At 41.8% G+C, this 12,899-nt stretch overlaps 1 protein-coding gene across 1 annotated transcript; it reads left to right on the top strand.

The window, feature by feature from the left end:
• The first annotated feature begins 333 nt into the window (after positions 1-333).
• LOC130735287 (GDSL esterase/lipase At5g33370-like) lies at positions 334-2,705 on the top strand. Its single transcript, XM_057587352.1, has 5 exons — positions 334-726; positions 1,092-1,219; positions 1,523-1,765; positions 1,852-2,104; positions 2,304-2,705. The coding sequence occupies exons 1-5, from the start codon at positions 468-470 to the stop codon at positions 2,537-2,539; spliced, it is 1,119 nt and encodes a 372-aa protein (XP_057443335.1). The 5' UTR covers positions 334-467; the 3' UTR covers positions 2,540-2,705.
• Positions 2,706-12,899: the final 10,194 nt, after the last annotated feature.

Genomic DNA, 12,899 nt, shown 5'->3' with positions numbered 1-12,899 from the left:
AGGAACAAAGTCTCTTCCTCGAGTAATTGTTTAATTAGGGAATCGTCAAATTGGTTTCCCAACCGACCTAAACGGCTACCTAGTCCCAAAACTATATGTGAACCAATAGTTTCATTAGGTAATTTTTTTGGAGTAAAGCTTTTACAAATCACACAAGAGTAATCAATGTGGAAAGTAAGTACAATTATCTTGTGGTTCTTCTAGTTGCATATCTTAAAGAATCCAAAGTCTTGCATTTCGCTTGTAACAATGCCACCATTTGCAGACGCAAACATAAATTTAACCTTTCAATTAAAGAACACCATAAAGCAACCTCCAATTCTAGTAGGATCTGCACAAAATCGTAGGAAATGATTCATTATATAAAGACTTGGAGGATCCTACTAAATCTTCCATCTACATCTTGCAGTCCACAATTGAGTTAAGTAACACACCAACCAACAGATCCAAATTAAGGTTTATTTTCAATGGCAACCTTGTCAACAAGTTTAGCTCCTTTGGGCATTCTTAGTTTAGTGTTAATAGTTGGAGTCATATTTCTCCCTACTGGGGCAGAAGCTAGGCCAAGGGCTTTCTTTGTGTTTGGAGATTCACTTGTTGATAGTGGGAATAACAATTACTTGGCTACCACTGCACGTGCTGATGCACCTCCTTATGGAATTGATTATCCAACTCATAGACCAACTGGCCGTTTCTCCAATGGCTTCAACATTCCTGATCTTATCAGTTAAGTTTTCACATTTCATATCTATAATGCAACATCTTGAACCCTTCTAATTGCTTCAACTTTCACTTTTTTAAGCCTTAGTTCTATTAAACCATAAAAGCCCAATGGGGGAAAATTTTATTACTCCCAATCCAATAGTATACTCAGTACTCTGAACCAACAAAAAATTTGTCCAACAAGTTTCATCATACACATTTTGTTGAACTTGGAAGTTCACACTCAAAATGTAATTGAAATCTCAGTACATTTTTTCCTTACTCTTTTTACACATTTGATCCCCTTTTTGTTCATGAAGCTCAACCTAGCACAATAAACCAAACATAGACACAAATGTTTAATTATCTAACTAGTTGTATTGTTTCAGGTCAGAAACTTGGTGCAGAGTCAGCATTGCCATACTTGAGCCCAAGTTTAACAGGAGATAAGCTTCTAGTTGGTGCCAATTTTGCTTCAGCTGGTATTGGAATCCTTAACGATACCGGAATTCAATTTGTAAGTTCATTATTTGCTAATTAACCAATTCTGATTTTTAATCACCCTAACCTTCATCTATCCACCTCATTTTTCTCTGTCTCTCTTTCGTTTGAAAAGTAATACATTAACATCCCAATCCCTTAAACAGAAAGAGGTAAAAAAATTAAAAAGAAAAGAAATATAATCAGTGATTCCATAGAAAAAGACATGATTCACATGCGTGTAACTAACTTTGAGATTAATGGATATACACTGTTAATGTAAACAAGTTTTACATTGACATTCAATCATACACAGCTTAAACAAGTTCAACTTTTGCAGGTAAACGTAATTAGGATGTACAGACAGCTGGAGTATTTTCAAGAGTACCAGAGACGATTAAGTGGTCTAATTGGAGCATCACAGGCTAAAAGACGTGTGAATGAAGCACTAGTTCTCATCACTTGTGGTGGCAATGATTTTGTAAACAACTACTACTTGGTGCCTGTTTCTGCAAGGTCTCAACAATATCCACTACCTGCATATGTCAAGTTTCTAATCTCCGAGTACAAAAAGGTTTTGCAGGTAATTAATATGGTCATTACCAATAATCATATTAGTTACACAAGGAATATGTATTTGCTAATAATTAGAACAATCAATTTTTGCAGAAGCTATATAATTTGGGAGCTCGCAGAGTTCTTGTGACAGGAACGGGACCTTTAGGTTGTGTTCCTTCAGAATTGGCCCAACGTGGCACAAATGGGCAATGTTCTGGTGAACTACAACGAGCTGCATCATTGTTTAATCCTCAGCTTGAAAGCATGTTGTTGGCACTCAACAGGAAATTTGGCAGGAACGTTTTCATTGCTGCAAACACTGGAAAATCGCACAACAACTTCATTAGTAACCCCGCCCAATTTGGTATAATCACCTGTCTCTCTACTACTACAATAATGTATTTGTTATTTACAATATGTTCCTTATGTATTAGAATTAATTTACAAAATATCGCACCATATTTTGTGGCCACATCACAAGTGTACAAATTTTAACTAATTTTCTAATTGATTAATGTAGTCATAATTCACTAACATTTATTTTTATTGTTGGTTTTGGTCAGGTTTCAGTACAGCTAAAGTAGCTTGCTGTGGGCAAGGACCCTACAATGGTATTGGACTATGCACAGCCCTATCCAACCTGTGCCCAAACAGAGACTTGCATGCATTTTGGGATGCATTTCATCCATCTGAAAAGGCCAACAGGCTTATTGTGGAGGATATTATGTCTGGTTCTCAAAGTTACATGAACCCAATGAATCTCAGTACCATCTTAGCTTTGGATGATTCTACCACATGATCAACAAGATACACTGACCCAATAAATCCAAGCACTAATTGTGTTGTTGGCTTGGATATATATGTGCTAGTTCATCAAGTCTCTTGTTGCTTTTTAATTATTATGTAATTGTAGTTTTGGTATTCCACTATGTGCTGGAACCCCCCAACATAATTATGTTACAATCTTTTATCTTCCCCCTACTCTGTATCGTTCCAATTGAATCCACCAATATAATTTTATCTCCCGCTGATGAGTGTTTTGGTTACATCTACTTTCAATGATAATGATGCACTCGGAAGCACACAAGGGTTAGCCAGCGCTGAACCCTAAAAAAATAACTCTGGAATCCACCAGTAAAGAGAGAAAATTCTCAAATTTGATTATCAATAATAAACTAAATAGGTTATGCCTTACAAGTGTTTAAATAGGAAAAGAAAGAAAATCCTAATTGGACTGGGCGGGATATAAACGCTTCTATACCCGCCCAAAACAAGGAGTCAACCAGACGAAGAAAGCCATGGCGGGAACTGATAAACACTGAGGATCCTCGCCCTCCCTTTAAGGCGGACTCGCAAGCCAGCTGGAAGATTCTTTTGGATTTGTCTTATATGCATAGGGATTTGGGCCCTAGTTGTCAGGCCCAAATGTAGGAAAAGTCCATATCATGACCAACCCCTATAAAAGGGAAGGTCATCACCTTGTACTACCAACTTTTGAATCATTAATGAGAATTTACTCTTTTATTACCTCTTTGCTATTTTAGTGCTCTGCTAGGGTTTGCTTTTCCTTCCTTTTCTTACGTAAGCACACCTTAGGACAGAACATTGGCGCCGTCTGTGGCTCTAACCTAGATCTACCAGTGACGTAGAAGGTGAGAGTTACGTTTCATGGAGACCCGTTCATGTGGCGTGGGCCGCCGAGATCATCGCCGGAGAGGTGGTGGTCGTCAGGGCGGACGCAGCGGCGGTCGGGACAACAATCGTGCCATTCTGCAAGAGCAAGAGCAGGAAGCTTCCTCGGAAGGGGTTCACTCAGTGGCGCAGTCACCAGCGTCGCTGGTGAACTTAGCCCTGGGAAAGCCCTCAGATCTGATAGCCAAGTCGGATCCAGGTGTCAGGCGACGATCAATGCCGCCTGAATACGTGAATCTAGAAGACCTTAAAAACAGCGCTCCGAGGATAACACAAGAAGTAATGACGGGTATCACGCCCGCGGCTTTGCAACAAATGTTGGATACTTTGCAAAAAGTACAAACCCAAAATGAGCAGTTACAAGCCCAAGTCGATTATTTAACTCAGAGGCAAGATTTTAAACAAGGACAACGTCTTGAGGCTGAGGACGTCGTCGAATTTCAACCTTTTGTTCCAGCCATCACCAAGGTGGACATACCAAAGCATTTGCAAACAATGGCATTAGACGCCTTTTCCGGCGACTCTGATCCCATGGAACATTTAAGATACTTTAACACCAAGATGGTAACTGGTGGGGCAACGGACGCGGTGAAGTGCAGATTATTGCCTACAACATTCAAAGGAATGGCGATGCAGTGGTTCATTAGACAACCACCCTTCTCCATTGACAATTTTACCGATCTGTCTACCAAATTCCTAACTCAATTCTCCGCCAACAAAACTACAAAAGCAACTATGTTTGATCTCATCAGCATACATCAGCAGCCAGGGGAGAAGTTAAAGACCTACATGGCACGCTTCAGTAAGATGGCTGTTCAACTGGAGGAGGACAACCCGGATGTATGCCTGGCGTCTTTCAAAAATGGCCTTAGGACGGGAGATTTGAATCGAGATTTAACAAGGCGACCAGCGAGGGACATGATGGATCTTCGCACTCGCGTTCAGGAATTCATCCTAATTGAACAAGACGATCAGAAAAAGCAAGAGAGGGAGGAAGGGCGCAAGCATGCCCAATCTGGCGGTGTTCCACAGGAGAAACCCAAGGCTGGAAAGGAAACAAGGATAGCTCAAACTCCGCGTATGCCAAGGCCTGGACCATATCAAAACTCCAAACCCGGATTTCAAAATACATGGCACAGAAATCCCCAAGGCCCCACTACAGCCTCGGCTGGCCAACATGGTGCCTCGCCAACTCCAGTCTCGCTTACTAAGTTGAATGCTCCCCTAAGCACCATCTTGAAAGCAGTTGGGCAGACAAATGTTGTACAATATCCACCGCCGCCTCGGCGACCACCAACTAATGTGGATACAAACAGATGGTGTGAGTACCACAAAATGTTGGGGCACACCACGGATAATTGTTGGAACTTGCGGCGGGAGATTGATCGGCTGATCAAGGCTGGCCATCTGGCAAATTTTGTTAAAGAGGCAACAACACCAGAGGCCACTAAGGTACCTCAAGGGGACAAAGGCAAAGGAAAGGAGATAGTTGAAGAGTTGGGCGATCCTGTTGGGGAATGCTCATCCATTGCAGGAGGATTTGGAGGGGGCGCGATTTCAAGCAAAGCTAGAAAGCGTTACATTGCGGCAGTGCATTCCGTACATGAGGCATACGAGGGCGAATGTTGGTTGAATCACTCTCCCATTATATTCACCCCTCAGGATTTTGCACATGTTATTCCCCATGACAATGACCCAATTGTAGTAACAATCAAGGTTAACAATTACATGACTAAAAAAGTGTTTTTAGACCAGGGATCTTCGGCGGACATCATCTATGGAGATGCCTTTGATCGCCTGGGGTTAAAGGAGTCAGACTTGAAACCATATAAAGGAACCCTGGTAGGGTTTACAGGGGACCGTGTCAATGTGCGGGGATACGTGGAATTACCAACAGCTTTTGGTGAAGGAGAGTTTGTCAAGAAATTTCAAGTGAAGTATCTAGTATTGGCGTGTAGAGCCAATTACAATGTACTTTTAGGGCGGGACACCCTTAACAAGCTATGCGCTGTCATTTCAATCGCTCATTTAACTGTCAAATATCCAGCCTGCAATGGGAAGGTCGGGGTCCTACGTGTAGACCAGAACGCAGCAAGAGAATGTTACCTAAGAAGTGTGGCGCTCTATGGGCGAAAGGCCGCCAAGGAAAGCCACCGTATCACAGAAATATTTCCACAAGAAGGGTTTAGTTTAGACCCAAGGGACGATGCTGATGATTTTCGCCCACAACCTTTGGAAGAAACCAAACCGGCGCAAGTCAAGGATAAGGTTTTAAAGATTGGCAGCAGTTTAACAAAAGAGCAGGAGGAAAGATTGATCACTCTTTTGGGCGATAATTTGGATCTCTTCGCATGGACAATTAATGATGTACCAGGGATTGATCCCAATGTGATCACTCATAAATTGGCCATACGCCCAGGGGTGACACTAGTCATCCAGCCAAGGCGAAGAATGAGTGATGAAAAGAACAAGACAGTGCAAGTAGAAACTGAGAAATTAATCAAGGCTCAATTCATTCGAGAGGTGCATTACCCAACTTGGCTCGCCAATGTAGTAATGGTCAAGAAGGCCAATGGGAAATGGCGAATGTGCACGGATTATACAAGCTTGAACAAAGTATGTCCCAAAGATTCGTATCCTCTTCCCAATGTTGATAAGTTGGTAGATGGAGCTTCCGGAAATGAACTTTTAAGTCTCATGGATGCATACACGGGGTATAATCAAATTATGATGCATCCTTCAGACGAGGAAAGTAACGCGTTGATGACTAATCAGGCGAATTATTGTTACAAAACAATGCCTTTTGGTTTGAAAAATGCGGGGGCTACCTACCAACGTCTCATGGATAAAAAAATTTCAAGCCAAGTTGGCAGGAATATGAGGTATACGTGGATGACATGATCGTTAAGTCCGCCAGGGCTGGTGACCATGGCGATGATCTTAAGGAAGCATTTGCCCAACTAAGAAAATATCGAATGAAGTTAAATCCTGAGAAATGTTCATTTGGGATTCAAGGGGGAAAGTTTCTGGGATTCATGTTAACATCAAGGGGGATAGAAGTAAATCCAGATAAGGGTAAGGCGATTTTGGAAATGAAAAGCCCAACAAGTGTCAAGGAAGTACAACGCTTAACAGGACGCATGGCTACCTTGGCACGTTTTTTGCCAATGGCGGGAGACAAAGCGGCTCCGTTTTTCACTTGTTTGAAAAAGAACTCAAAGTTTCAATGGACTGAAGCATGTGAACAAGCTTTTACTAAATTGAAAGAATCATTAGCAACGCTACCGGTACTATCCAAGCCCACGTCAGGTGTTCCTTTGACGCTATACTTGGCAGTCACGAAAAAGGCGGTTAGTACAGTGTTGCTTCAAGAAGAAGGGAAAAAGCAGAAGGTTATATATTTTGTGAGTCATACTCTGCAAGGTTCTGAATTGCGATATCAAAAAATTGAAAAGGCGGCCTTGGCGATTCTCAAAACAGCAAGGCGCCTTAGGCCATACTTCCAAAGTTTCCAAATCAGAGTTAAAACCGACGTTCCCTTGAGGCAGGTACTCCGGAAACCTGATTTGTCAGGGCGGTTGGTCAGCTGGTCAGTCGAGTTGTCAGAGTATGATATACAGTATGAACCAAGGGGCCAAGTTACAATCCAAAGTTTGATCGACTTTGTGGTGGAGTTAACACCCACAGAAGGCGAGAAAACTCAGGGAGAGTGGGTATTGTCTGTTGATGGATCCTCCAGTGACACGGGAAGTGGGGCTGGGATAACTATCGAAATCTCGGATAAGATGGTCATCGAGCAATCTCTGAAATTCGAGTTTAAGGCGAGCAACAACCAATCAGAATACGAGGCATTAATCGCCGGCTTAAGGCTCGCAATCGAATTGGGCGTCTAGAAATTATTCATCAAAGGGGATTCGCAGCTGGTTGTTAAGCAGGTAAAGGGCGAGTATCAAGTGAAGGATCCACAACTTTCCAAATACTTGGAAGTGGTACATAGATTAATGATGGAGATAAAAAAGATCAGAATAGAACATGTTCCAAGAAGTCAAAATAAGAGGGCTGACGTGCTAGCAAAATTGGCCAGTACGGAGCGATTGGGCAATTATCAAACAGTCATCCAAGAAACCCTTCCTCGCCCCAGTATTGATTTGGTGGAAGTTAAGTTAAAAGCAGTCAAGTCAGTGATTGAAGGCGAGCCTTCGTGGATGGAGTCAATCAAGATTTTCCTTAAGAATCCTCCAAAGGATGACGATTTGAACACAAGAGCAAAGCGTAGGGAGGCCAGTTTTTATACGCTGGTAGATGGTGAGTTATACCGGCGGGGAATTATGTCTCCGATGCTCAAATGCGTTTACACAAGAGATGCCCTGGGAATAATGGCGGAAGTTCATGAAGGTGTGTGCTCCAGTCATATCGGTGGGCGATCATTGGCAGTAAAGGTGTTGAGGGCAGGATTTTACTGGCCGACGATGAAGAAGGACTGTCTGGAATATGTCAAGAAGTGTGAAAAGTTCCAAGTCTTTTCTGACCTATATAAGGCCCCGCCTGAAGAGTTAACAACCATGATGGCACCATGGCCATTCGCTATGTGGGAAACTGACATTTTAGGACCATTCCCAGTAGCAAAGGCACAAATGAAATTTATCATTGTGGCGGTCGATTATTTCACCAAATGGATAGAAGCAGAAGCAGTGGTGACTATTACAGCCGCCAAGGTCAGGAATTTTCTGTGGCGACGAATTGTGTGCAGGTTTGGGGTCCCCATGGCTTTGGTAATGGACAATGGGACTCAATTTACAAGTAATGTCACCAGGGAATTTTGTGCGGAGATGGGAATTGAAATGCGATTTGCATCAGTAGAACATCCGCAGACTAACGGACAGGCTGAATCAGCCAACAAGGTTATTTTGAAAGGCTTAAAGAAGAAATTGGATGAGGCGAAGGGTCTTTGGGCGGAGGAGCTACCAGGCGTCCTATGGGCATATAACACGACTGAACAAACGAGCACGAAGGAAACCCCATATCGTCTAACTTATGGAACTGATGCCATGCTCCCTGTGGAAATTGAAAATCAAAGTTGGCGAGTAACTCGGTTTAATGAGGACGACAATGGAGGAAATTTGATAGCAAATCTAATCATGCTGCCTGAGGAACAACGGGAGGCACACTTAAGGAATGAGGCGGGGAAGGTGAAGGTTGCAAGGAAATTCGCAACGAAAGTGGTTCCAAGGACTATGAGGGTAGGAGACTTAGTGCTTCGAAAGAATACTATACCCGACAAGCATAACAAACTTTCGCCCAATTCGGGCAGGTCTTACAGGATAGTTGGTGATGTTGGAGGAGGAGCTTACAAATTGGAACAACTTAATGGTCAAAAGATTCCACGAACATGGAGCGCCTCACATTTGAAGCAGTATTTTAGCTAAGGGGAACAACAAAAATGAATGAAGCCGCACTCTTTTTCCCTTTCTTTGGAAATGTTTTTAATGAGGCGGCATATGTAAAGAATGAAGGGCAATTGCTCCCATGTATAGAAAGTAATGAAAAAATCATTTCAAGAGATTGTTTATTTTTTGATTTATATTACGAGTTTATGCGGCGCAAATTGATCAAGGTATAAAATACCGCGAATAATCCTTTCGGAATAAGAAAGTATCGCCATCAAATATCAAAAGCCTTTGCAATTCTAGTGGCCACTAGAAACCAAGCCTCGTCGAAAAATCGGCTAAGGTATATAAACCTAAACGTTAACAAAATTCAGTAAACAACAACTTCAAGGTAACTACAGTTGAACTCAAAAGAACTTCATTAAAAATAAGAAAGGGCGAGGCCCATACATGTCTTAAATAGCAACAAACAAAAGGGAAAAGCCCAAAGCAAATCTTAACTTAAACAAAATAAAAGCAACAAGCAAATTCAAGCCAGGTTCTCATTATTGGCGTTGTTGTCTTGACTTGCGGCAGTTTGTGGGTCCTTCTCCACTTGATCCTCATTCTTATCCTCACCATTACCGTCTTCGCCATTTCCTTCCTCAGACTCACTTTCAGAGTTAAATTGAGGAAGGAGGTCAATGTCAACATCATCATCGCCAACCACCTGACCATCCTTGATCTCCTTCAAAAACCCGATACGGGAAAGGTCAAAGCCCGGTTCAACAACACTGATTTGCTCTTTGGCCGCCAGAAAGCCTTGAGCAAATTGAAGGGATGCGCGCCCTAAAATGGAGGCATTCAGGCGTTCATATTTCTTTTCCAGCTTTTTGCACTTAGCCTGTGTTGGAACATGTTGCCATGCATTTTGTCAAAACAACCGATTGTCGAAGCAGATGCCGTGGCATCTGACCTCGTGAAGCTAGGGCATCAGTCCTCAGCTTGTGTTTCTGTTGTGGGCCCTCTGAAGATTTACTGAAGATATGTTTTTGAGTTACTTGAGGAGCAAGTAGCTATTCCAGAAGGGTTTATTTGTTGGGTTGTTATTTGTTGAAACAATCTTTGTTAAAAGATTGGTTTCTATCTTTACTTGTGCAATAAGAAACCGAATCTATCAAGATTGCGTTTTGAATTGCTGTTACTGCAATCTGTTTCTTCAGCCTGTGCCAACCCTGAAGCCCATGCTACAGCTGCTGAAGTCTATTAAAGGATGAAGACCTAAAACATGAAGAGGGTCGAAGCTGATAGAGAGAGATCGAGTGTTTTAGGATTTGTGTTTGTGCTTTGTCCTTTGTTAGTTGTGAATCTGTCTTTGCTCACTGATTCTATAAAGCAAAGAGAGATTCTGTGTGTTTGATTGCGTTCAAACTCTACTTGTTCATTGTGTTCACCAATCACTGTGGCAGTGATTGAGAGAAAGTGAGAGGGGCTCTCATACTTAGGTTGAGATTCTAAGTAGAAATACACTGAGTAGATTAGGAAGTGAACTATGAACTGAGTTGTTCATGAGTGTCTGTAATTCCTGAATCTTGAGATAGTGGATTTCCTTTCTTTGGGTGCAAACCCTCCAGACGTAGGTGAAAGTTTTCATTGAACTGGGTTAACAATTACTGTGTGTTATTGTTTCTGTTGTTAATTTTTGTTTTACTGTTAAGCGGTTGTCGAATCTCTTGTCCCAGCATCGTGCAGGACAATCATATCAGAGGGAACCTGAATTACAATTGGCATCAGAGCAGGCACCCTGTTCTGGTTGGGTGAGCTCCAGGGAGTTTTATTCAAGTTCTCATGGATAACAAGGAGGGAGGATCAGTCAATAGGCCACCCATTCTGGATGGTACTAACTATGACTACTGGAAGGTTCGCATGACAGCCTTTCTCAAATCAATTGACAACAAGACTTGGAAAGCTATTGTCAAGGGTTGGAAGCACCCCACTAAGGCTGAGGTTGAAGGCACCTCTACTACTGTTGTGGAAAAACCTGAAGAAGAATGGACCAGTGTTGAAGATGAAGCTGCTCTTGGAAATTCAAAGGCTCTAAATGCTATCTTTAATGGAGTTGACAAGAATATGTTTAGGCTGATCAATACGTGTACTGTGGCAAAGGATGCTTGGGAAGTTCTGAAAACTGCACATGAAGGAACTACTCGAGTAAGGATGTCAAGGCTTCAGATGCTTACTACTCAATTTGAAAATTTGATGATGACTGAAGAAGAGACTATTTCAGAATTCCACATGCGTGTCCGTGACTTGTCTAATGCTTCATTTGCTTTGGGAGAACCTATGTCAGATGAGAAGCTTGTAAGGAAGATCTTGAGATCTCTTCCTCAGAAGTTTGCTATGAAAGTCACTGCAATTGAGGAGGCTCAAGACATTGAGAACATGAAAGTTGATGAACTTATTGGCTCTTTGCAGACATTTGAGTTGAAACTGAGTGGAAAATCTGAGAAGAAGAATAAGAGTATTGCTTTTGTGTCAAACACTGATGAAGGTGATGATGAAGATTGTGAGGGTGAAAATCTTTCTGAGGCTCTGGCCATGCTAGCAAGAAAATTCAACAGAGCATTGAGAAAGATTGACAAAAGAACCAGGCCTAATGTCCAGGACATGAAGTTCGATAACAAACCCAAATTTTCTAATTCACAGAGGAAGACCAAAGAAGAAGAAAGATCTGGTCAGAATAAAGGAGTGCAGTGTCATGAATGTGAAGGATATGGCCACATCAGGTCTGAATGCGCCACCTATCTAAAGAAGCAGAAGAAAGGTATGATGGTAACTTGGTCAGATGAAGACACTGAAGATGAGGAGGAGATATTTGCAAACAAAGTCAATGCTTTCTCTGGAACCGTCTATGAGTCTGATACAAGTGATGAGGACATTACAGATGAGGAACTGGCTGAGACTTACAAGCTGCTACACATCAAGTGGGAAGAAGCATGTAAACTTGTGAGAGAAAAGCAAAGTGAGATAGAACAACTTGTCTCTCAGAATGAAAGGCTGAAAGAGCTCAGCACAAAGCTGAAGGAAGATCTGGAGGAATGGCAAAGTAAGTTTAATAATGCTGACGTTATGGAAAAGGCTAATCTAGTGTTGATTAATGCAGGACTTCAAGAGGAAGTGGCAACTCTGACAAGAAAGCTTGAAGCTACTCACAAATCTGTTAGAATGTTGAACAGTGGTTCTGATATGCTTGATGAAATTCTGAAAGAAACTAGCAAGCAAGGAGGGAGTTTGAAGGGAATTGGCTTTGACTATAGAACAGCAAACAAAGAAAATCAGAAAGGTTCAAAGAAATTTGTGTCTGCTGCAAAACAAACTGAATTCAAGAAGCCCAGAAATTATCAGTTGTCAGATTCATTGCATCGACATGTACCTCTGCATGTGAAACCCCAGCTTAAGCTTGACAAAACTGTACCTTGGAAGTGTCACTACTGTGGTAATAATGGTCATATAAAGCCCTACTGTTACAGGTTATATGGTTATCCTCAGATGCACGATAAAAAGCCTGTTTAGATGAGGAAGCAATGGAAGCCCAAGGGTGAAGTCAGATGTCAGGTAGCCTACACGTCTTTCAGAGCATCATCAAAGGAAGATTGGTATTTTGATAGTGGCTGCTCAAAGCACATGACAGGAAACAAGAGCTTCTTGCAAGACATCAGAAGTCACTCCACCAACTATGTTACTTTTGGAGATGGAGCTAAAGGAAAGATCAAGGGAGTAGGAAAACTTGTTAGCACAAAATCTCCTAACTTGAACAATGTGTTACTTGTAAATGGATTAACAGCCAACTTAATCAGCATAAGTCAACTGTGTGATCAAGGATATGATGTGAAGTTCAATAAGATAGAATGTGTTGTGACCACTGATGATGAGAGAGTTGTGATGAGAGGAGTCAGATCAAAAGACAACTGTTATATGTGGACATCAGAAGAAAAAGCTCATGTTTCCAGATGTTTGTTAACTAAAGAAGATGAGGTGAATGTATGGAATCAAAGACTAGGACATCTCAACTACAGGAGCATGCAAAAGATTCTTGCAGAT

This window comes from Lotus japonicus, chromosome 2 (genome assembly GCF_012489685.1).
Source record: "Lotus japonicus ecotype B-129 chromosome 2, LjGifu_v1.2".
NCBI lineage: Eukaryota > Viridiplantae > Streptophyta > Magnoliopsida > Fabales > Fabaceae > Lotus > Lotus japonicus.
The sequence above is the reverse complement of the archived record's forward strand: the minus strand, read 5'-3'. Positions and strand labels throughout refer to the sequence as shown.

Excerpts from the sequence above, each read along its gene's own strand:
- LOC130735287 (XM_057587352.1), top strand. The coding sequence starts at position 468 with ATGGCAACCTTGTCAACAAGTTTAGCTCCTTTGGGCATTCTTAGTTTA. Across the intron at positions 727-1,091 it reads CAACATTCCTGATCTTATCA|GTCAGAAACTTGGTGCAGAG; the intron begins GTTAAGTTTTCA and ends GTATTGTTTCAG. Across the intron at positions 2,105-2,303 it reads TAGTAACCCCGCCCAATTTG|GTTTCAGTACAGCTAAAGTA; the intron begins GTATAATCACCT and ends GGTTTTGGTCAG.